At 38.3% G+C, this 23,511-nt stretch overlaps 1 protein-coding gene across 8 annotated transcripts in view; it reads right to left on the reverse strand.

Annotated features, from left to right (window-relative positions):
- The window catches only part of Neto1 (neuropilin and tolloid like 1), a 125,767-nt gene that overhangs the window by 70,825 nt on the left and 31,431 nt on the right, over positions 1-23,511 (reverse strand). The window contains exon 5 of one of the 8 annotated variants that reach the window (XM_060376966.1): positions 2,272-2,362. The exons of the other annotated variants lie outside the window; for them this stretch is intronic. Within the exon in view, the coding sequence (XP_060232949.1) occupies positions 2,310-2,362 (53 nt within the window). The 3' untranslated portion in view covers positions 2,272-2,309. Of the gene's footprint in view, positions 1-2,271; positions 2,363-23,511 lie in introns of those variants that run through there. 8 annotated transcript variants of the gene reach the window in all.

A 23,511-nucleotide genomic window follows, 5' to 3' on the forward strand; every position in this document is an offset into this window, starting at 1 on the left:
TCCACAGCCTATAGACTGGGAAAGGGTCTTCACCAACCCTATATCTGACAGAAGGTTAATACCAGGAATATATAAAGAATTCAAGAATTTAAACACCAACAAACCAAGTATTCCAATTAAAAATGGGGTACAGACAATAAACAGAGAATTCTCAACGGAGGAATACCCAGTGGCAGAGAAATACTTAAAGAAATGCTCAATGTCCTTAGTCATCAGGCAATGCAAATCAAAAGGGCCCTGAGATTTCACCATACACCCAAGAGATGATACATGCTGCAGAGGTTGTGGAGAAAGGAGAACCATACTCCATTGTTGGTGGGAATGTAACGTTGTACAACCTTGGAAATCAATGTGGTGTTTTCTCAGAAAATTAAGAATAGTGCTTCATCAAGATCCAGCTATACCACTCCTAGGCATATACCCAAAAGATGCCCCACTATTCAATAAGGATATTTGCTGGGCTATGTTCATAGTAGTTTTATTTGTAATAGCCGGAATCTGGAAACAACTCAGATGTCTCTCAATAGAGGAATGGATACATAATGTGTGGTACATTTACCCAATGGAATACTACTCAGCAATTAAAAACAAGGAAATCATGATATTTGCAGGCAAATGGATGGAACTAGAAAAGATCCTCAGGGAGGTGATGCAGAAGCAGAAAGATTCATATGGTGTATACTCACTTACAAGTGGATATTAGCTATATATAAAATACACAGAATAGAACCATTGAGCTTGTAGAAAAACAGGAATGGGTATATCACTGAAGTTAATGATTAAATATTTTAAGTAAAGTATTTGTATTCCTTAGGGTTCTGTTTTGGGGATAAAAACACTGACCAGGAGTAATCTGAGGAGAAGGAGTCTATTTGGCATACCCCTTCTGATCACCTTCCAATAAGGCAGAAAGTCAGGACAGGAGCGCCAATGCAGGAACTGAATCAGAGGCTGTGGAAGAATGCTATTTACTAGCTTGCTCATGGGCTCACTTGTATTTTTATACTTCCCTGCACTAACTTCCCACAGTGTTCTGAACTCTCCTCATCAATCAACAATCAAGAAAATGTCAAAAACAATACTTAGAGGCCAAGGTGAAGAAAGCACTTTCCCAATTGCTCTCCCCCTTTAAAATGGCGCTGTGCTCGGCTGACACAACAGCCAGCACAGCTCTGAATTACAGCTGTTACAGCATGAGGACAAGACAAATCTGAAATAGTGGGGGACAGGCACAGCTGGCAAAGAGCAACACAAGAAGTCTGCGTCTAGCTTGTATTTTCACTGAAACCACATGAAAATACAGCAGTGCTGATTAACAGACAAAGCTATTTCACTAATTCCAACCTTCCTTAACCATCTTCCCTAAAAATATGGGGGCAAGAGTTTGTTAAATCAAATAAAACCAAGGATTGTATATTTACTATCATCTTTAAAATATAAGCATTGTCTACTAAAATAATCTCCTTCAAATACAGTATTAAGTTTAAATGAAACATTCTTAAGTTTGGAGTATGTTCTAAAAAGTACATATTCACACACTGTCAATTAAAAGTCTACAAATTTCCTTCTAAAGTTCTTTTCTTCAATGTATTACCTAAGCATTCCTTCTAGCTAAAATCATATTTATTTTGCCACAGACACATTCACTTTAGCAAATGTGTATGTGTGTGCTTTATTCAAAAGTTGGAAAATATACATACTAACAAGTTTAGCTTTAAGGCACTTAATTGAACATATCATGTGCGAAAATATCCTATTTGAACATATAAGGCAAGACAAGACAATGTTAACCATGTATTTTCTACCAACTATTGAACTTTGAGGATAGGCAAATTGTTTGAATTGGTAAGTAAATCAGACAATAAATCCAAGTAGTTTTAATCCATAGTAATTGCGGAAGGTGAAAATTATCATATATTTAGAAGGCAAAGGGTTTTTCTAAATGAAGCATCATTTGAACTTATGTGTACAAATGTTTTAATATAGCAATAAATAAAATGCTTACAAACATTGAAAATCTCTCTGGTCTTGTTAATTAATATATGACCTATTTAGCAAATTTTGTTTAAAATTTTAATGTTTTTAAATCTTGAAATAACAATTGAGATAAAGAGGTTACCAAGTATGAGAAATGAGGAAATCATCATGCTATAAATTTGGAAGAAGCGATATTTACCTCTGCAAGAAACCAACAATAAACAGTGTGCTGTCACCTTCCCATAGCGCTTCAGTTCTGAGCTGGGCCTCAGGTTAAGACACCAGGCATCTGACTGTCTGTGTGCTCTTTTGTAATTCTTGCTTTTAAGGGGTCATGTTTCATGTGTCCTGAGAAGAAGTCTATGTTCTAAATACGGTTGAGAATCTGAGGGGAGAAACATTGTTTGTGAATCTGAAATTGTACAATACACAGCCTTTCTGGTTTGGTTGTTCAAAGATCTTCATGCCACTCTCCCTACCTTACCTCCTGAAGAGGCATGAGGAACTCATATGAAAAAAAAAAGAGGAAAATAAAAACATGGCTGCTAAACAGTGAGAGAAGTTTAAAAGTAGAAAAACTTTTAAAATCATATTTGCTCTACTCATACATTATCAGTCCACACAGATAGATTACAAAAATATCTTCAACCATGTTACACTTACAAGGGTTATAAATGAGTAGAGTGTCAGGCCAAAGCAAATACAACCATTGTCTGTGAGTGTTAGTCCATTTTAGGGTCCCAAAAATTTCTAAAAATATTTTTTTTCGAAAAGGTGCTATGTCTTTTATGAAGTGTTAAGCACAGAAGCGAAGCGTCAAACTCAAAGGAGGAGGCTGAAAAAACAGATCACTAAAACCAATGTTAAAGATTCCTGGGAATAGAAAGATCATACGTGAATTATGAAATAACTATGAATATTGTAACCAGTTTAGAGACATCACAAGTACATTATATAAAAGAATTTTCCATATTTGAGAAACATACAAAATTCAATATGGAAAAATCTGTAACTTAAGTTAGCAACTCATTGCACAAATTTTGCAGCTGCTTACAATTCATGCTCTAAAAGAAGCCTTAAGAAATTCTTCAAAGTGAATAAACTGTAATTAATAAAAATAAAATAGAAATTCTTTAGTGTAGAAAGAATAAGGGAAAATGTAAGAGAAACCAAAAGACAGGGCAGTGTGAAGAAAAAATCTCAGCAGAGTTTTCAAGGATGAATTATAAAAATATTAGTTATTGAAGGTGAATATTGGTTATTAATGTTGAGAGAGAGGAAAACTATAAGATCCAGAGAGAAAGAACACTTTCTTCCATGGTGGAATCAAGAAACATTCAAGTCTTACATTCTGTAGCCTGGAAGGAAGTGAGCACCAATCTGGGCTCCCATACCTCAACCAAATCCTTTCAAGGGTAAGAGCAAAACTAAGGCGGTTTCAGTCAAAAGAGATTGTTTTCAAAACCTATTTTCACTTAACAAATTTTGAAGGATGTACCTCACCTATAGGCAAATGACCCCTGGAATTGGATTTTCATGCCGGAAGAAATGAGGAATGACAATATATGAGAGAATACAAATGTACCCAGATTGGATGAAACTCTGAGAACTGAATAAAAGCAGCATGACTGCAGACCTGACAATGCGAGGTGCGAAATTCCAAGATGTTTTGAGCATACTCCTAAGAAAAATAGAAAGTCAGATCACAATGTAGGTGTGGTGACCACAATGAGTACATGAGAAAAGGATGACTATTTGCAAAACTAAATAGAGAGTCCTAAACACTGTGAGGGGGAATTCAAAAGAAAACATCACAGTGAAAAAAGAAATAAGAGAGAAAGAAATATAAAGGCTGAGATAGTGTGATTCATCTAACTCAATTATACAAGTACAAATGAGATAAATAGACCATTAAGAAACAGACTAAATGATGGCATGAGAACACAGGTCTATCAAGATCCTTTTCTTAACAGTCGTCTATGAAAATGGAACACATAAATGTTCATAGTTGGCTCCAGCATAATCACATAAATACAAATATAAGCCTATTGTAGAAATAATCATATGGACGCAAAAAAGACCTTAGGGAGAAATTAACAGAAACTGAGCAATTTCAGATCTTCAGATTAATATCACTGAAAGATAAAGAATTTTAAAATGCACATGTTATTAATCAAAGGTACATTGTTACTTTATTAAAAAATTGTTTCTGAAATCTGACAGAAATTAGAATCTTCAGTTGGGCTAGAAACATGAGTCGGCAAGTAGATTTCTTGAGTTACAACCAGGAAGATCTGAGCTTAATCCTTAGGACCAACATGATGGAGGAAGAAAACCAAATCAAAGCTCTTGTCTTCTACCTTTACAATTGCTCTGCGTGTGTGTACTTGCTTGCACACACACACACACACACACACACACACACACACAGAGAGAGAGGAGAGAAATTATAATATCTATAGATAAAATGAGCAATGTGAAAATTGGGAACACCTAATCTTCAGGGGAAACCATAAGAGAGTGAAATATAAGCAATGTGTTCCAAGAAAATCTGAATAAGCTTGGCACCCTTTGTATCTACAGTGCACAAACACACTATCCATAGTGCATAAAGCACAACTTAAGGAGAAGTTAGCTTCAGCTTTGGCAATGGGTAGGAACTGGGAGCCCAAAGTCCTCTAGAAACCCAGGAGCAGAGGCTAGGAGAACAGCTGCTTTACATAGTGGAAGGATGCCCGCCCACTGTTGCCGGGGTGACTTAGGACGAAAGTCCTGCATGAACCTGAACATGTTCCTAAGGAGACTCAAGGAGAAATGCTCAGAGTGCCTGAAGGAGAAATAAATCACAGAAGAATTTTTAGTCACAACTAGAAAAGCTTTCTTGAGTCAGGACCCATGGCATGATGGAGTTCGTGGCCACCATCACAGCACTTTCTGGAGAATGCTCAGTGAGGCAAACTGTGACAGGGCCTGGTCGATTCACAAAGATCTGTATCAGTGGACTTGGAAAGGGGCACAGTGGAGATGAGGGAGGGAGGGAGGGACTGGGAGGGAATGAGGGAGCGGGACACGGCTGGGATACAGAGTTAATAAAATGTAACTGATAAGAAAAAAATAAAATTCGAAAAAAAAAAAAACAAAAAAGAAAAAAAAATCCTAAAAAAAAAAGATCTGAGGACAGTTGTGCTACATAAGAGTTAGACATTTAAATGATAAAGACGTAAATTTGTTCTTACATCAACAATCAGAAAACATGTTTTACTCTAAATTTATGTAACTGGAATGTTTCAATGTGAAAGCTCCTATGAATGATGGGAAAGGTTTGATAGAAGAATGATCCTTTCATTCCATGTATCTTGTATGTAGACAATGATACAAGGATAAGTGGGTGTAACTGTGATTCAAGAAAAAACAGTGGCAATGCATGAGGATAGCACACTTCTAAACTTTTAACTTACTGCAACGCACTCCACATTTGAGAAATTAAAGGAGATTCATATGCTGGAGAAGTCTTAGACACACAGGCCTGTGCTCTCCTTTCACGTCTTTCCTAACCACACGGTGGAATTCTGTCACCCTCCACCCCGGTCCACTCACACTCCTGTCTCCTATCGCCCAGCTCTTTCTTCCACCAGTATCTTAGCACTTTGTCACAGTTCTGAGGAGCCTAGGGTGGTAAGATCACCAATTGCACTTAACAACGTGGCTCAACTAGTGGGGCACCCCATATGCCGTCTAGTCTTAGTGTGACTCTATCAGAAGGTGGGGACTGCATCAGGCATTTCTATAAGTAGACTGAGAATGGAGAACTGTGCTCAGTAAACGGACAGACGTCAGCCGATCAGTGGAAGATTCAAACAGAGCAACTAACTAAGAAGCGGCTCCCTCTGTCCTAATGCATGAGCATGAGTAGTGGTCCTCTGTCTCTGCACTCAGAGACAGAGACCAAGTCTTTTGTCATAAACCTAACAGTGTTTAGACTAAAATAGACTGCTGACACTTGTATACTCATAGCTTTATGGCTATGGATCCTGAAATGCCTCAGCTCCTGTAGCCTTGAGATGAAATTGTAAGGCAATCAATTCTGATAAATCTCCTTATAGATGGACAGATAGTCTCCCATTCAAAACACCAAGGAACATAAACAACAAAATGGCCTTTGTGGACTGCCATGTACAATTTTTGCTCACCTGTTGACTGGAAAACAACATCACATTTCTGAGCTGGGGGCAATTTCCTCTAGAAGATACTTTGCATCCTGTACTTCCCTGAGCTCCCTGTCCTCTGTCTCCTGAAGATGAGTCACTGACATGTCTTTTTCTTTATATGGATAGATTAAGTGGGGAGAGTCTCACAAAAGTATTGTATAGTATTAGAAGACCCTAATATTTCCCAAAAGGACACAAACACTTAAAGTGTTATATTAACCCACCCCCCAATGATACTTATTGCATAGGCTTCAAGCATTCAGTTTTAAAGTCAAAAAAAGGGAGACTTGGAAAGATTGAGATAATTAATAAATGTCACAGAGAAAATGATGCCAGAATTAGAATTGGAGAGAGGTTACTGTGCTCTCAGCCTAAGCTCATAGCGGCTACCCTGACAGTCTTTCCAAATGTAGCATAATGGTGAAACAGCATAACGGAAGCGGCACAAAGATACATCCCCACAGCACAGTGTTCTTGCGGTTCTGTGCTGACTGTCCCTCCTGCCAACTGGCAAAGGGTTCCCCGGGAAGGTAGCAGTGTGTGTACTAAGGAGCAGAGAAGCTGCTGACTTTGGCCTCCCCTAAAGAATGTGATGGGGAAAGAATATTCTTCCTAATATTTTTCTGGTGTCAAAATTTCCCAGAACAAGAACAAGTTGGGAGTGGTTTTGAGGAAAGAATGACACAATAGACTGGTCCTGATTTTTCTTAAAACTAAAGGAGTACTCATGTCTGACCCACAGTGATGCTAACTGAAGTGGGCTGGGGCTCCAGTAGGCTCCTGTCTCAGAGGCTGCAGGAGATGAGAAAGGGACACCAGAGCAGGCAGCAAGTAGACAGGCAGGTGAACATGGCCAGGAAGCCAAACTTTCATGAGTTCCCCAAGTGAAGAAGCTGCAAAATGTTCAAGCTTTCTGGCCAGGCTGTTGGGACAGCACAGGCTACAATGCCTTTGCCCCAGCACCATTCCAGGAAGTCAAGTTGTAGAGCAGGAAACAGGAGTGTTACAGTAGGGGAATCCAAAACATTGACTTAATTTGATCTTAAATCTGGCATTTATAGAAAAGACAAAATAAAAATCTCAAAAGATAAGATTACATTTCTAATGATGAGGAAAATTAGGAGATCCGCAGCCATGTAAATTACTGTTATAAAAGAGAAAAATCATGAACTCAAAGTCAAGAAAATTATCTTAGTTACAAAAGAGAGTGACATTTTTATCTCCTCAAGCTTTGTCAATCTTGTATCTCTAAATATCTACCAACTGGGCTACTTTTGTTGAAATGTGGACTGTTTTGTTTTAATAAAGCTGTAGTTTTATTTGTTGGCAACAACAATCCGGTCAGCTTATTTATCAGTCATTAAATTTGTATATATGCCATCGCTTCCCTTAACAACAACACAGCAGCAACAGCACAAACGCGCCATCCACCCTCGAAGAGACCAGAAGGTGGAGGGCGGCTAATGTGCTATACACTCACGTGCAATCTCATTTGTTAAACGCATAGAGCACTGTGAGAATTTACCAGGTAAACTGCTGTTGGTGCCTCAAAGGAGTGAGACTGAAAGGAGTAGGGTGGGTTTTAAATTTTTCGTACCTTTCTATACGTTTGCCCATCTTCAAGGACTGCATTACCTTGACAATAAAAAAATAGCAGCCTTGTCATTGTTCATGCCCTCGCTGTCCCCTTTTACTTATACTTTACTTAATAGAAAAGTTTATAAGTTCTTTATAGGTTCTAGGTGTTGAGGCAATAGTCTTTCAAATGTCCTAATATTAAAATTCTGGTAAAACTAGACTACACAAAACACTCTCACTGCAAAAAGCAGTGGCTTTTCTGTGAGAAATTAATAGGATAAGGGAGAGATGGTTTCAGAATGGCTCATTTTATGGTGGACAGTCAGGCAGGGCAGAGAGAACTTTACAATCATTGTAATAAAGTGACATTTCTTGAGGGGGGGAGACATAATTGTTTTTATTTCTTCAGAAGAGGTGATGAGATGAGAGTGATACCCAAGCTATACGAACATATGACCCAGAGCATTTTTGTCTCTGTTCTAACTATTCCCATGCCTAGGCCTGGAAGCTTCTAGGCTCTGTACAATCTAATCTTTGTAAGCCTTGACCTTGAAGGATTCAGCTTCCAGCCTCTGTTTGCTAAGCTAGACCTAAGTTTTCAGTCTCTGAGATTTACTGCTGAATAAGTTCAACATTTCTGGTTCTTTCTGAACTCTGGCTGGCTGGTTCAACTCAGCTGTTCTGGCTCAAAACTCTTCTCCAAGCTGACTGATACAAACTGGCTTCTCAGTTGCTCTGCTTGAAAAAACTGCCTCAGAATAGGGGCTGTCTCTGACAAGAACTCAGTGGATAGCTCTCTGATCACCTCCCACTGAGGGGGGAGCAACCTTACCAGTCCACAGAGGAGGACAATACAGCCAGTCCTGATGAGACCTGATAGGCTAGGGTCAGAGAGAAGGGGAGGAGGACCACCCCTATCAGTGGACTTCAGGGGGAGCATGGAAGGAGATCAGGGAGGGAGGGTGGGACTGGGAGGGGACAAGAGAGGAGACAGCTAGGATACAAAGTAAATAAACTGTAATAAATAAAAAAACAAAAAAAATATTTAAAAGAAAACAAAACTGCCTCAGAACTCTCCGAACTGAACTGAACTTTCTTCACTGGCTGCACAAACTGAAGAGAGCTGCACTCAACTGAGTTGCACCGAAATCAACTCCTGAACTCTACTGTTCTGTCTTCACAAGCTCTCCCTGTATCCCTGTACTCCCCTCCCCTCCCCTCTCTCTCTGCTGCTTTTAAGTAACTTCATCTTTCTGTCTGTTCTCCTGAGAGTATAGGTGTATCCTGTTTCTGAGTCATTCTGTCACATCTTTCTCTGATTCATCACTTTGTCTGTCCCTCAGTTAGACATCATTGTTTGGGAATAAAGGTGTGTACTAAATTCCAACCAGAGGGATTAGGACTGTATATTCCAGGTAGAAGAATTAAAGGTGTATACTTAGGGGATGCCTGTATATACAGACATATGTCTTTTGATGTGATCCCCTGCAACAGTTGCTGGATTAACATTTCTCTACAGGAGAGACAGAGGTGATGAGAACAAGAGCAGGAGGAGCACCTCCTTCTGAGGAGGAAATTAGACATAAGTAGGCTAGATTGATAAAGAGCATCACTGAGGCCAGAGTCGACTGGGCAGTGTCAGGGACTGAAGTTCAAAGAAGAGTGTGGCTCAGTGGTGATGAGAAGGGCAAAAGGGATGTGCTCTGCCCTCTACTTGTCTTTGTGAAATTAGAAGACACAAGTGCTTTGCGACTTTGTATAATTTATACAAGTAGTCAGAAGACAGTGTTTTGTGGCATGAAAAGGGTAAGAAATTTAATTTTGAGGTCCTCTTGTACATTTTGTTACAGAACATCTGTACCCACACATTTCTGCTTTCTGCCACAATGTTTGAGCTGAGTGGGTAGCTACCACAGTGCTGACATTATCCTAAGGGCAAATGTTAAGTAGCTAGCCTTTTATAGAAAAGAAGCTTGGTAACATTGTTGCCTAACAAACAACATCAGAGGAAACAGATACCCTTTTCTACAAACCCACGTATTGTTGGAGGAGAAGGTACTTGAGCTTGTGCTCATTTTTACAGCATCATGTTGCCTGATCCATGAAAAAAAAATATCCTCCAGGGAAATGGGTGTGAGTATAATGTGAGATTTTTATGCATGTATCCTAGCACTTCGCTCTTACATAATAACGTTTAGTTTACTGATCTAAAGCTCTGAATAGATCAGCTGTGAGAAGTTCAGAATAGATTTGTTTGTTTTAATATCTGAGAATAAAACCCTCAAAGTCCCTCACATTTAGTGCGTTCTCATTAAAATGTTGTTGGGAGCTAACATGCCCTAGTCATTGGCTAGAATGTGGCTGCTGGCAAATTCGTTTCTAATTATCTTCTAACAGTTTTCAATTATTAATACGTTTCTTTTCTTGTGTAATTTTGCAAGCACAATCTTAGTATTACAGCCTCAAATTGAATTTATAATTTGCTGGCTGTGCGTACTTGGTGCGTATAAGCTAGGGGTCCTGTGTGAAAAACAAGAAGTGCCCTCTTGGGGCTGCTCATGAACTACTCAGGGGTGTTCCACACAAGGACAGATCGCAGCGGCCATTTCATTTGTGAAGGCTTGTAAAGCAGCTAAATTACCATAAAGGAGATTTGGAATTAAACAGAATTTTTTCATCTGAACTTTAGGAAAATAGAATTAAGTTGTCATTTATATTTTGGAAGCACCCCCAAACCACCACAAATCTAAACAAGGAAAAAGATTATAAAAGATTAAAGATGAGTGGGAATAAAAATTTAAAAAATTATCATAAATTAAAATTAGGATATGAGGTTGCATGTGGACCAGCAAGACCCACTCCTGAGGAAGACCAGAAAGCCTCTCCAGGTGAACAGGTCATAAGGGATCCATGCCTGGACTGGTCCTTCTCAGAAGCTTTTCTGGAGAGTCCTTTTATTGCCGAATGCTTTTTGGTCCATATTTGACTAAAATAAGAGCATTTTCAGGGTATCTGTTCCTTCTGGGTGATTCTAGCAGAGTGATATCAGTTCGGGATTTATTTACTTATTTACCTTGAAGATCAGAGACAAGTTTTTAATGTTACTTCTTTTGTTTTTAATTTTTCATTATTATTATTATTACAATTTATTCACTCTTTATTCTGACTGTAGACGCCTTCCTCATCTCCTCCCAGTCCCACCCTCCCTTCCTCTTTCCCTCCTATGTCCCTCCCCTAATCTACTGATAGGGGAGGTCCTCCTCCCCTACTAACTGACTCTAGCTTCTCAGGTCTCATCAGGGCTGTCTGGATCCTCTTTCTCTGTGGCCGAGTTACAACATCTCACCAGGGGGAGATGATCAAAGAGCCAGCCACCGAGTTCATGTCATAGACAGTCCCTGCTCCCCTAACTAGGAAAACTCACTTGGACACTGGGCTGCCCCTGAGCTACGTCTGAGCAGAGGGTCTAGTTCCTCTCCATGCATGGTCCTTGGTTGATTCGTCAGTCTCTGCAGGACACTCCCAAGCCCAGATTTTTGGCTCTGTTGCTCTCCTTTTGGAGCTCCTGTCCCCTCCAGGTCTTTCTATCTCTCCTTTCTTCCATAATATTCCCTGAACTCTGTCCAAAGTTTGGCTATGAGTCTCAGCATGTGCTTCAATACCCTGATGGGTAGAGTCTTTCAGAGGACCCCTATGAAATCTCCTGTCTGTTCCCTGTCTTCTCCTACTTCTGTGATTCCTGTTTGCCCTTCTGAATGAGGTCCTTGTTTAGCTTATTTAGGACTATAGATTTTACTATGTTTATTCTATATTGTATGGCTAATATCCACTTATGAGTGAGTATATACCATGTATGTCTTTCTGCTTCTGGGTTACCTCACTCAAGATGATCTTTTCTAGTTCCATCCATTTGCCTGCAAATTTCATGATTTCCTTTTTTTAAATTGCTGAGTAGTATTCCATTGTGTCCAAATCAACAAAATCAGAAATGAAAAGGGGGAAATAAAAAGAAACACTTAGGAAATCCAAAGAATCATTAGGTCCTACTTCAAAAGCCTAAATGCAACAAAAATTTGAAAATAGAAATGAAGTGGATAACTTTCTTGATAAATTCCATTTACCAAAGCTAAATCAAGATCACATAAATAAATTAGATAGTACCATATCCTCTAAGGAAATAGAAGCTGTCATTAAAAGTCCCCCATCCAAAAAAAGCCTTCACAGAATTCTAACAGACCTTCGAAGAAGAGCTAATACCAGTACTCTTTAAGGTATTCCACATAATAGAAATAGAAGGAACATTATCAACCACATTTATGAGGCCACAGTCACCTTGATACATAAACCGCACAAAGACCCAACAAAGAGACTTTCAGACCTATCTCACTCAATAAATACTCAATAAAATACTTGCAAACTGAATCAAAAAACGCATTCAAGATATCATCCACCACAACCAATTTATCATAGTTTAGGAAACTATAAATAAATGGAATGTGGTTTGGCACCATCATTAAAATATAGTATAATTTTTACAATATTTAGTCTCTGATATCTAAAACTCTGATGACAAAAAACAAGGCAGTGTTCTAGAAGCTCTATTAACTCATACACAAACAAACAAAAGAACACACATATCTGGGGCTCAGGGCAAGAAAATTATCAAATGCAGAAGACGAAGATACACATCTTCTAGCAACAGAAATAAAGTCCACACCCGTGAGAGAAAATCAATCCAGACATTGTAATAGTGCAAACACAACCCAGCACTGAGTTCACATCTACCAGCACTGCAGAGGGTGGCATCTGTCGCCCAGAATTGTCAATCAATAAAATGAGCTTCCAAGCATGAAGGGGAGATGAAGACATTCGGGGATAAACGCCACGAGGTGCTGTCTTCAGGATACCTGCTCTGAAAAATATTTTAAGCTTGTAGTATAAGAAAGACAATGATGTAAAATAGTAGCAAAGGAGCGAAACAACAAGAGGAAGTTAAGTGAACACTGATCTAGTCTCTGGTTACACCACTTAGATTATAATTCAGTAACAAACACAAAATTCTATTAGAAATCGAGACAGACATCACTATAAAGATAGAGTGAATCAACAGAAATAATTCCAATGAATTCTTAAGTTTGCTTTAGTAACAAGTTCTTATCTAGGTGTGAACTTGTTTCTGTTTTTATCCTTTCACCTCATCCTGTCTATGTAAATTATTTACCCTATCCCTGAAAGGTCTTCTGAAATATGTTAGAATTAAGATGGAGTAGGAACTCCGGGGTTGTGGATAAGACATGGAAGGCAGCTTTCAAATTCTGGGCGGAACAGTCTTCAGGAGGCAATCCTGGTGGAGAGGGCCTGGCAGCACAGAGGCATCACATGACACAGCACTAGAAGATCAGGAGCACTGCCCTGTTTTAGTAAAATTTGTATCCATTTTACTCCGGGTTTGACTCCAGGGGTTTTGAAATTCTTCAAAAATGCATTTGCAATTTCTATGGAGAAGCAAAATAACGAAATTCATTATTTCATTGCTTTGTGCAAATAAATGCTCATGAGAATATGGCTTGGGGAAGATCATTATGTGCGTTTCAGCTCTATTTCCAAGACTTTGGTTATTTATTGAGCTGTCTTTTTATCTGTCTGCCTGTCTATCTATAGCAAATGACCAAAGGCTTGGATTTGCCATTGCATGGTGTTGTGAATATCCACAGCACTGATGACACAGAAGCACAGTGGGGAGAGCCTGCTTCATTCACATAAGCCAGGTGTCACAGCATTACACTGCTGCAGCTTGTAAAGAGAAATCTTTGCAGCTGCTGGGTGCCCCAAAGCCGGTGTGCCCTTGTGGTTCAGCACCGTGGACAGAGCCCAGCCCAGAGGTTGCTGGCCTGAAGGAACACACTAGGCCTGCCACTGTTTTCAGAACACTGCTGTAGAATCACGTGGAAGGGCATCTAACAAGGAAACCCAGTGAGAAGGAAACGGTGATGTAAACAACAGATATGCGGATTTCTCTGTACTAAAAGATGCCAGGGTCTTCTCGAAGTAGCTTCTGGTTTGAAGGAAGAAGAAAGTGAAGGGGAGGTGAGTTTTGGCAGGAAATGTGTTAGGTTGGTTCTTTTAATTTTGTGTGTATTTGCATATGTGCTTTTAATATGTGTGTATGTGTGTGTGTGCATGCATGTGCATGTCTGTGTGTCTATGTTGAGTGTCTGAATGTGTGTGTCCAGTGTGTGTGTTCTAATGGTGTGCTTGCATGTGTGTGTGTGTGATATGTAGAGGGGCTGCTTGCCACAGAATATATGGAAGGTCGGCGGACTTATGTTTGTGGGTAATTCTCTCCTTCAAATTAGGCTCTGAGGATAGAAATCAGGCCACCATCAAGAGCCTTTACTCTGAGCCCTCTCGCTGGCTTCTTTTGCTTGATTCTTAGTAGTAAAGTAGTGGAAGATGGGCTTTAAAAATCCCTTTAACTCTGTGAACCCAACATCCCTCTTGATCTTCCATCAGAGAGTTTCTTCCAAAGAGAAGAATCTCCTAAGTGTCTTCTACACTTAAGGACTCTGCTTAGATTTTTACTCACTATTGTTTTGTCTTCAGCTTGAGGCTGAGTTTGCTATGGCAGGTAAGTTATATTTGCTCGGTTCATAATTCCTACTCATAGCTGAGAAACCTAACAGATAGGGGGAGGACTTCCGTGCTGCACATCACATGCTAGTTTGGCTGAAGTCATTTTCTTCCCACTGTAAAGCTTTATCTAACTTCAGGATGCTGACCACCCATGCCTTGCTTTATTTCTGGCTCCTGGAACAGCAGTGTTTCTCTTCCATTGCCAGCACACCTACACATGTGTCCTGTCTTTATCATTCTTGACATTCCCTTGCTCAAGAATGACAGCCACTCCATTTTTTCTGCCAGTGACTAAAATGTTGGTTCCACAAACCAGATCTCTCTGATGACTTAAAGTTCTCAAGAAGTAGAGATCCAACAATGGATAAGATAATCTATTTATTCTCAGAATTACACTGGTCTGCCCAATAATAATGAGTTATTTTACATCTAAATTTCAAAGGTACCTGAAAGCAATGATGTAACAGTATAAAGTATCATGTCTTTTTCTGACAGGCAATCAGGCAGAATATGCTATAAACTTCAACTCCTGCAGATCTACTGAAGCTGCTTCTCCTGGGCCATATCTGGTGTGGCTATTACTATTGGCTCTAATTTATTGAAATGCCTCTTTTTCTGCTTCCCAACTCACCAATAATTTTACCTAGTCTCAGGACTATTTTCCATCTAGCGATCAAATAGCTTCTCTAGCTCTTAAGAACAGTCATTTTCATATGTAAACTATTTTGCTCGTTCCTATTATTTGAACGTTATACTCAATAATGAAGCACCCCAAACACTAACACTCATGTTGGATATAACTTCCAAACACATCCTTCACTATGTGTGCAAGTTAGTTTTTTATTACTTATATTTTAAGATTATAATATAAATACATAATTTACTCCTTTGATCTAATCCCTCAACATTTCTTAGTTGCCTACAGGGTTTTTTGTTTTGTTTTGGTTTGTTTGTTTGTTTTGTTTTTGTTTTTATGTAGGATTAAGGCTTCTTGGGCTTTTCCCATCCTTCTTAGCATGCACACTGGTGTTTTCTTTGTTCAGCTCATGTTAGAGCAACCATGTTGCTGAGACTATGGATGTGGTTTCTTACATTACTAGGAGACACAATCTCCTAGCAAACACCGATCCACTGGCTCTTACAATCTTTCTGTTCACTATGCAATGTCCCAGGAGCCTTAGATGAGGAATTGAATCCATCAGGATAGTGCTCTATAACTCTGCATTATTATTGGCTATGGTTTTAAGACCAGCTTAACAAGACAAAAATCATTCTTAGCACTGGAAACGTAGCCAGGGTCAGTGAACTCGCAGAGCTTGAAAAAGAACCCTAACACACCACATTATTAAACCAGCACAATCCCTAAGTACATTCTAAATATTTGTCCTTATACTCAGAGTTAAGTGAAAACCTCACCCTTCATTAAGGAATCTTCTGTTTGCTACAAATGAAGACCATTACAAGACAACCACAAATAATCAAAATGCAAGTTAGTTTGTAACTGTCATCTTGACACAGTCTCGAATCACTTGGGGAGAACTTTCCAATGATGTATTATCTGGATCAGACTGGCCTAAAGGTGTATGTGTGGGGAGCTCCTTGATTGGCAATTGGCAGAGTTCCTGAGGTAGAGTGATTGGCAACAGTATAAGAGAGGAAAACACTAGATGCCAAAAAGGAAAGAAGGAACCTATGATTATTCTCGCCCTATTCTTGAGTGTGTATGTGATATCTTAAGTCCTGGCTTTTACTTTCTCACTGTAATGGACCATACCTGGAATCATAAGTGAAACACAATTCTATTTGCTTTTATAAATATCAGGGTATTTTATCACATCAATATTTTAAAAAAGAAAAAATAGATCATTGTGTTTCTGTGCACAATATTAATTTCAATGCAACAAAATCACTTGCAGTTGATCTGGTGGAAAATTGCAAGGGCAACATTTCAGCCTTTGACCATTGCAGTTCTACAGCCTGGAAGGCCCATTCCTGTCTCTCTTTCAAGATTTTTGCCAGGCACTTCAAGATCAGAAATCTTGAAAATGTTTGTCAGTAATATAATAAAGCTCAAAGCAGTAGGTTTGATTTTGTTATATTCTATGAACCCCAGGTATGATTGAATGTGTCTGGAATTCATTCACTTGTTGCCTCTAGCATCTAGCACACAGAGAAACAAATAAGCCATAGATGAATTAGATGTACTTTTTAAAAGTCCTGCTTGATCTTCATTTTCCTACTCCATAAATTTCAATGCAACATTAACTCTATGATTCTTAAAAGGTACTGTAATAATTATTTCTATAATTTACAGACATCTCTTTCACAGTATTCCATAAATTTAAACATGATTCTTTCAACACACACATTTAAACATGTAAGTACATATGTATGTATGCATGTGTGTATGTTCGTAGAGAGAAATAATGTATGTTATTCATGTGTGAATACATGTGTGCATGCGTGCGTGGAGTGCAGATGTGTGTGTCTGAGGCTGATAGAGTATATATTCCACAACCATTCCCAAGCCTACATATTGAGGCAGGGTTTTTGCTGAACCCCGTGTTATTCTTTCAGTGAGTATTTCTAGTCCGCTGTCCACAAGAGCCCCAAACAACTGTCGTTTACAGTCTAGGATTGCAGAAGTGTCACTGCACACATCCATCTTTCTACATGGGTATTGGAGACATAATCTCTAGTAATTATTATTGCATAGGAATGCTTTGCCCAGTAAGCAGTCTGGCCAACCTATTTGTGTTAAATATATTTGAGAAAAATAGTACTTGAGAAAGTTAAGTCTCAGTTCTAGAACTAAGGTCATTTGCTTCACACTCACAAGAGAAAATAATTCTTTCAAGAAAACATTTGAATTTTTATTTAGTTATACTAATCATTCAGGAAGAGCCACTTCTACATTTCAGAGCAAAAGAGTTAAGAAATAGCCATGAAGACTTGACTCAAACTTTACTAACCAAGACCCTGCTATTGCCAGATATCACATATCAGTCTCCTGAGCTCCTGCGACACTTAACAGTGTTTCTAAGTTGCGTTATACAGCACTCTCCAGATTCTTAGTATTGTCTAAGGAATTAGTATGTGACTGAATTAGCCTAAGGTAACCTGCCTGTTTCCTTGTTTAAAGGCTCTGTGAAGAATGGACAGAAGTGTACCTTATTATAATTCAGTTTTTAACAAAACACTTTATAGTGTATATAACCATATACACTGTAGGGTGACAAAAATCATCCTGAATGTTACCTTACTTTAACTAGCACAGGATGCTAGTTTGTATTTTTATGTACATGTTGTAAATTCTATCCCTGCAACTTTGAATAAGAGGAGCAAGTCATGCTCTTAAATGAAACTTTGTGACAGTAACAGAGAATATATCCAGAGCAGTTTTATCTCTGAAGTTCAGAGTGTATGCAACAGACTAAAGCAGCTTTGAAATCATTAGTTATTGTTATCTTATGATACTGCCATTGTGTGTGGTCTGTTACTGGGGGAAATGTCCCTCATCTGTGAATACTGTAGTTAAATACTGTTTAATGGAAATAGCGGCAATAAACTAAAGTATTTGCAATTGTTTGCTTATTCTACATTATCTTCCCTAGTGATCAGCCTGAAAGACAAACCGTATACACTGATTTCAGAAGAAGCCTGGTAGGCCTTGCATAAACTCTTGCAGATCTCTACAAGGATCCCTACCTAGGACTGTTCTCCACCCGACACAAACTGTAAATAATAATGTAATATATACCACCCGAAATATAGACTCTCATTTGTAGATAATTCAGCTGCTACCATATCGGTGGGGTAATTGGCAACAGAGTGTGAAAGTAGAAAGCGGAGGGGCAGGTACTGCAGAGGTAATGGATGAAGAAGACATCACTAGAGATAAGTAGACCATTTCCCCTAACACAGTGGAGCCGCATTCCTCTTCTGTCTGAACATTTGCGTTCATTTTTAAAATTCTCTATTTTATGTTTTGAGATGATAATTTAATCATTCTCCCATTTCCTTTCTTTCCTCAAGACCTTCCCATGGCCATATATCCTTCCTTGTTCCTTTTGAAGTTCTTGGCCTCTTAACTGTTGTAACTCGTGTGTGGGTGCAGGTGTGTACAGGCATGCACATGTCTTTCTAAGAGCATAAGTAAGGCCTGCTCAGTGTGTGTAATGCCACTTATAGTTTCAGCTCTGGAAACATGCATACAAGGCACTGAACTTTTGACAGAGACAAAGGATTTGAACAAAACTCTGACTGTGCATAAAAAGGGGAATTCCATAAGGAATAAAAAGCTACTATTCCTGCACATGCCTTCTTTGGCCTTCTTTGTATCCCTAAAACTTACTGAGCAAAGTTTGATAAGTACATTCAAAAGAAGGAACATAAGACAGATTGAACATTTCTGTGAATAATTAATCAAAGCAGAGAAGAGATGAGGCTGCTTTGTCCGCCCTGCAGACATAACCTCTGAGACTTGAATCCGTAGAGGTGTCTTCACGGTTACAGATGCTTATGAAGCATCTGGTGAAGGACACTGTCCAATCTTCTCCTGTCAAAGGACTCAGGAATGTGATGACATTGTCTCCATCCCATGTATAGGCGGACTGAAGGTTCTTAATACCATTCTGATCACACATGTTTTTGACATCCCTGACCTCATAAGAAGTGATACCACAGGTCGTAGGCCAATCTCCCTGAAACGAGACTCTTTACGCTGCTATATTTGTCAGAGTACACTCCTAAGAACAGCAGTTACAGGAATCTAAGTACGAGCTGTTCATCCTCTGTGTCTACTCCGTGTTTAACTCTAACCAACTTTTACGAAGTACAGTGGAATAGACAAAAAGACACTGCATACACATCAATTAGCCTTAATCATTCTTCTAAAACAATTACAAAAATCTTACAGATTTTTCTGTTCATCATTCATGTGGTGGTGGGTTAAATAATTTTATTTCTCAGATCGATAGTATTCTATTTAAATGTCTCTTTTCAATCCTATATATATATATATATATATATATATATATATGATCCTATGATCCTTATTATATAATATATTTTATATATAAAATAGGTACATAAATTAATTTATTTTGAAGCTTCCAAGGAGCTCTACAATTTTAATATTTTTGTGAAATACACAGCACACACACACACACACACCCAAGATCTGAAATCCCAAACCAACACTGAGAAGTTGAGAGGGTAGGCATCAAAACAATGTTACAAAACTGTGAATCTGTTGCTTTCCACTGCATCACCTCCTGCTGCACAGCTGTTTCAGGCACTTGAATCTTACTCCACCATCCAGTACGTACTGGAATTCCGGCTTTTCGAGGAGGCTTTCTTTGCTTTCTAGATTATGTTTGGTTTAGGTTTCTGTGTGTCACAATTTCTGCCATCAGGATGCTGAGACGCTATTTTAATCTTGTTTGTTTTTACCTCTAAAATTTAAACTCCCTCTTCTTCATCCCAGTTACCTCCACTTAATATCAAATGAATAAATGAGTATATCCGACCACTGATAGTCAGAAAGCCCTGACCCTCAACATATTTCTGAATTTCAGGATATGCCTCACCCTAAGCTCAGTCATAGCTCATTGCTCATTCTCTGACTTTGTCTCCAGGTACTCAACACTGAAGTGGGGGCCAAGCAGATACAGCCTACAGACAACACACAATAGAGGCTGTGCACATATTTTCTGAGATTTGAAAACTGAATGACTAATGGCTTGTTTGGGTGCCTCTAAAACTGGCATGCCTTCAAAATAACTGCAAAATTAAGGATGCAAAAATGTCCCCACACTAAAATAACTGCTTCAACTTCCTCATACGAAACACTGTTGCATCTATCATCAGCCAGCTCAAGCACATTACATTCTAAAGATATTTGAACCAACATAGTGTCCTCCACGACAGCACTGTTCTGTTAAAACTGAAAGTAACATGGTGAATAGAACATTATAATATTTAGATTTTCAAAAGGCATAGAATTTAAATTGAATATTATTTAAGGAAAACTTTGTTTTATTATTTTTATTATCAACTTAGCAGAGTATTTGATATCAATACTGGCAATATCAATACTACAGTTTGCAGAATTTCAAAATATTTTATGCATGGAATCTTTTAAAACAATAATGAAATATGTATGTATTTACAATATTGTTAAATATTTTAGAATCATCACAATGAAATAAGATTTGTCAACCCTATAACAAATGTATTGTAACAAATGTATTGACAGAAACAGATAATAAAGTTATAATTCAACATTCCAAAAGCTTTCATGGAGAGTAAAATTAACTATGACGTGGTTATGAAGCCAGATGCTATGGACTTATAAAGAAATGATGTAAATTCAATTTCTACATTTAAATTCCATAATGTTGTGCAAAGTAAAACTTGGGCCTGGATCTGTGTTCAGCTAGATAAGTTCTTGTAGTGAAAATATCAGGAACTGAGTTTGGATGCTCAAAATGCACATACAAAATTGAATGTAGACATTTTTGTCCATAAGACCCTTCAGGGAGGGGAGGACAGACACATTATAGGGCATGCTGGTCAGCCAGTCTAGTGAAAGTGATGAGCGCTCACGGCTGCACACACATGCACACACCCACATGAATACACACATACACACTCTCACACACAAATAAATTAACTGTATTAATATTTTAAAATATGTTGAGCGTATAGTCACTCCTTGCATTAATAGTAATAAGAAAATTAGTGTAGTTTCTAGTCTGCTGAGCTCATAAGATTTGGAGAGCAATTACTGATAACATGATAATAATGGTTAATGAATAGGGTAATGACATGGGAAAGGAATAAAAAGCAAATATTTCATGGAAGGGAGTAGAGAAGATGTCCTGGAAGAGATGAGTTTTTGTATGAGTTTTATGGACGGAGTTAGCATTTTCTAGATTAAATAATATGAAATATTTTTAGAGATGGCAAATCATATGCCTGGGGAATAAGTCACTGTACATTATGCACTCTGCATTTGGCCAAGTCTGAAGTGGATCAAAATTATAGGCAATGGGTAATCCACAGAGGAGAAGATGTGGAGGTGGTATGTCATGAAACAATGCATCATCCAAAGAGAAGATCGTGGAGATGATGATCATGAAACATCCAAAGAGAAGAAGATGTGGAGGTGAGAGTCATGAAACAATACATCATCTAAAGAGGAGAAGATGGAGCGGAGAGATGATTTGCACTAGAGGGGAGGAAATCAATACATACATTTTGACTCTGACATACATATTCTCCCACCTAGAAACTCGCAGGAAAACCCATCTCTCCCAGGACCTTTCTCTACCTCCTCCTTCATGAAATGTCATTTACTTATTCCTTCACCATGGTGTGACCTGCCCATTAGCCATTACTATTATGCTACAGGTAAGTGTTCTACAAATCTTATGAATTCATTATCCAATTGGAGGAGAAGCTCTCAGGTAAGAATACAAGTTAAAAATCCAGGTTAGAAACAAAATGGATCTTAAATTAATGTTGAAATAGAAATCTTGGCATAAGCTGAAGAATTACTAGAAGCTGTTTCTGAAGGTTTTGAGGTTTAACAGAGAAAATGGATAGCTCATAGTTGTTTGCCTTCTAGAAGACTAGAAATTGGCAATACCATTACCCCAAATTAAAATTAAAAAGAGAAAAGATATAATTGTCTAGCAAGAAAATGCTGATATTCATAAAATTTAGGAACAAATGAATCAGGGAAGTAAAAATAGCAGTGAGTTGAAAAACAAATGGGTGGAAAAAAAAGGTAATACTTGAAGTACATTCTTCCATATGTTGATACTATGGCTAATGTTTGGAACTCGAATATGACTCATACTTACTTCCTTAGAAATCTCACAGTTCAGCAGGAGAAAAAGACATAAACAGATAATTACAGTGCAACGTGAGAGCGCAACAGGAGAGGGGTGTGTCACAGTGAGGGCTCAGGAAAGAGACAATGAAGGGTTTAAAAGACATGAATGACTACGGAGGTTCTGGGTAGGAATAACATTTGGAAAGACCTTCCCCAGGAAACTTCTAATTGTATGTGTTACAAGCTGTCCATGTCGTGTCCCTTAGTCCTTAAATAAGCCACATCCTTTCAACTTTGAAATTTTGCACAGTCCTTCTCCTAAACCCAGGACAAGTCCTCACCTCCTGCCAGCCCATCACTTCTCTTTTATTTTTCTAGGTTTGGCTCCCATCGGCCTTCCAACTTCAGCTCAAAGTCTCCATTTCAAGATCACAAATTAATTTCATAAACAGTCCGTTTCATATTTTCTGTGTACTTAATATTTTATTCTCTTTTATCTCTCTCACACACATATATAGTTATACATAATGAATTATTTAAATCTGTAATTTAATATTTGCAACTAAATATTTAAGATCTTGGAGATTAATATCAATACACACACAGAACATCATTACTTCGGTGACCAGCTCCAAGGCCCTTCTACAAAGAAATGTGTGTGTGTGTGTGTGTGTGTGTGTGTATGAGCTGAGAAATACACAATAAGCAGGAGAAACCTATGAAAATAGAGATGTTTTAATTCATAAATGAAAGAACTGTCAGAAAATAGCAGAGGAGGATTATGTGTAGGGACAGATTTCAGTGTGCAAGGCTAGAGGGGTTTTATTTTGTGGATATAAACAATTAGGGTGCCATTTCATAACTTTCATCTATCTTATGTGCATAAATGAATAAAAGGATTATGACAGCAGATAGGCTGTGCATTGAGGTAGGAAAGTTCATATCAGCAGGAATAAATAAAAAAAAAATCACATGTGGTTTAGTGCTTATTCCCCAACATTTCACGGCTGGTGGAGGAGAACAGAGAAAAATGAAAGTCAGAAACATTTCATATAATCTGAGCCTGATGACTATCATGCTGATTTTGACCTACTGTGAACAATGATAGGGAAGGATTTTGTCTTGTGTATATTTCAGTGTGCAGTGTTCATTTTGGATGTGGAGTTCAAATTTGTCCATCACAAATGTATCTAGAGTCTATAAAAGGAATTACTAGCAGAGCTCTGATTGGAGAATTCAATGTCTATGCAAAGTTCAGGAAACAAGAAAGTT

Source organism: Meriones unguiculatus, chromosome 2 (assembly GCF_030254825.1).
Source record: "Meriones unguiculatus strain TT.TT164.6M chromosome 2, Bangor_MerUng_6.1, whole genome shotgun sequence".
Classification (NCBI taxonomy): Eukaryota; Metazoa; Chordata; class Mammalia; order Rodentia; family Muridae; genus Meriones; species Meriones unguiculatus.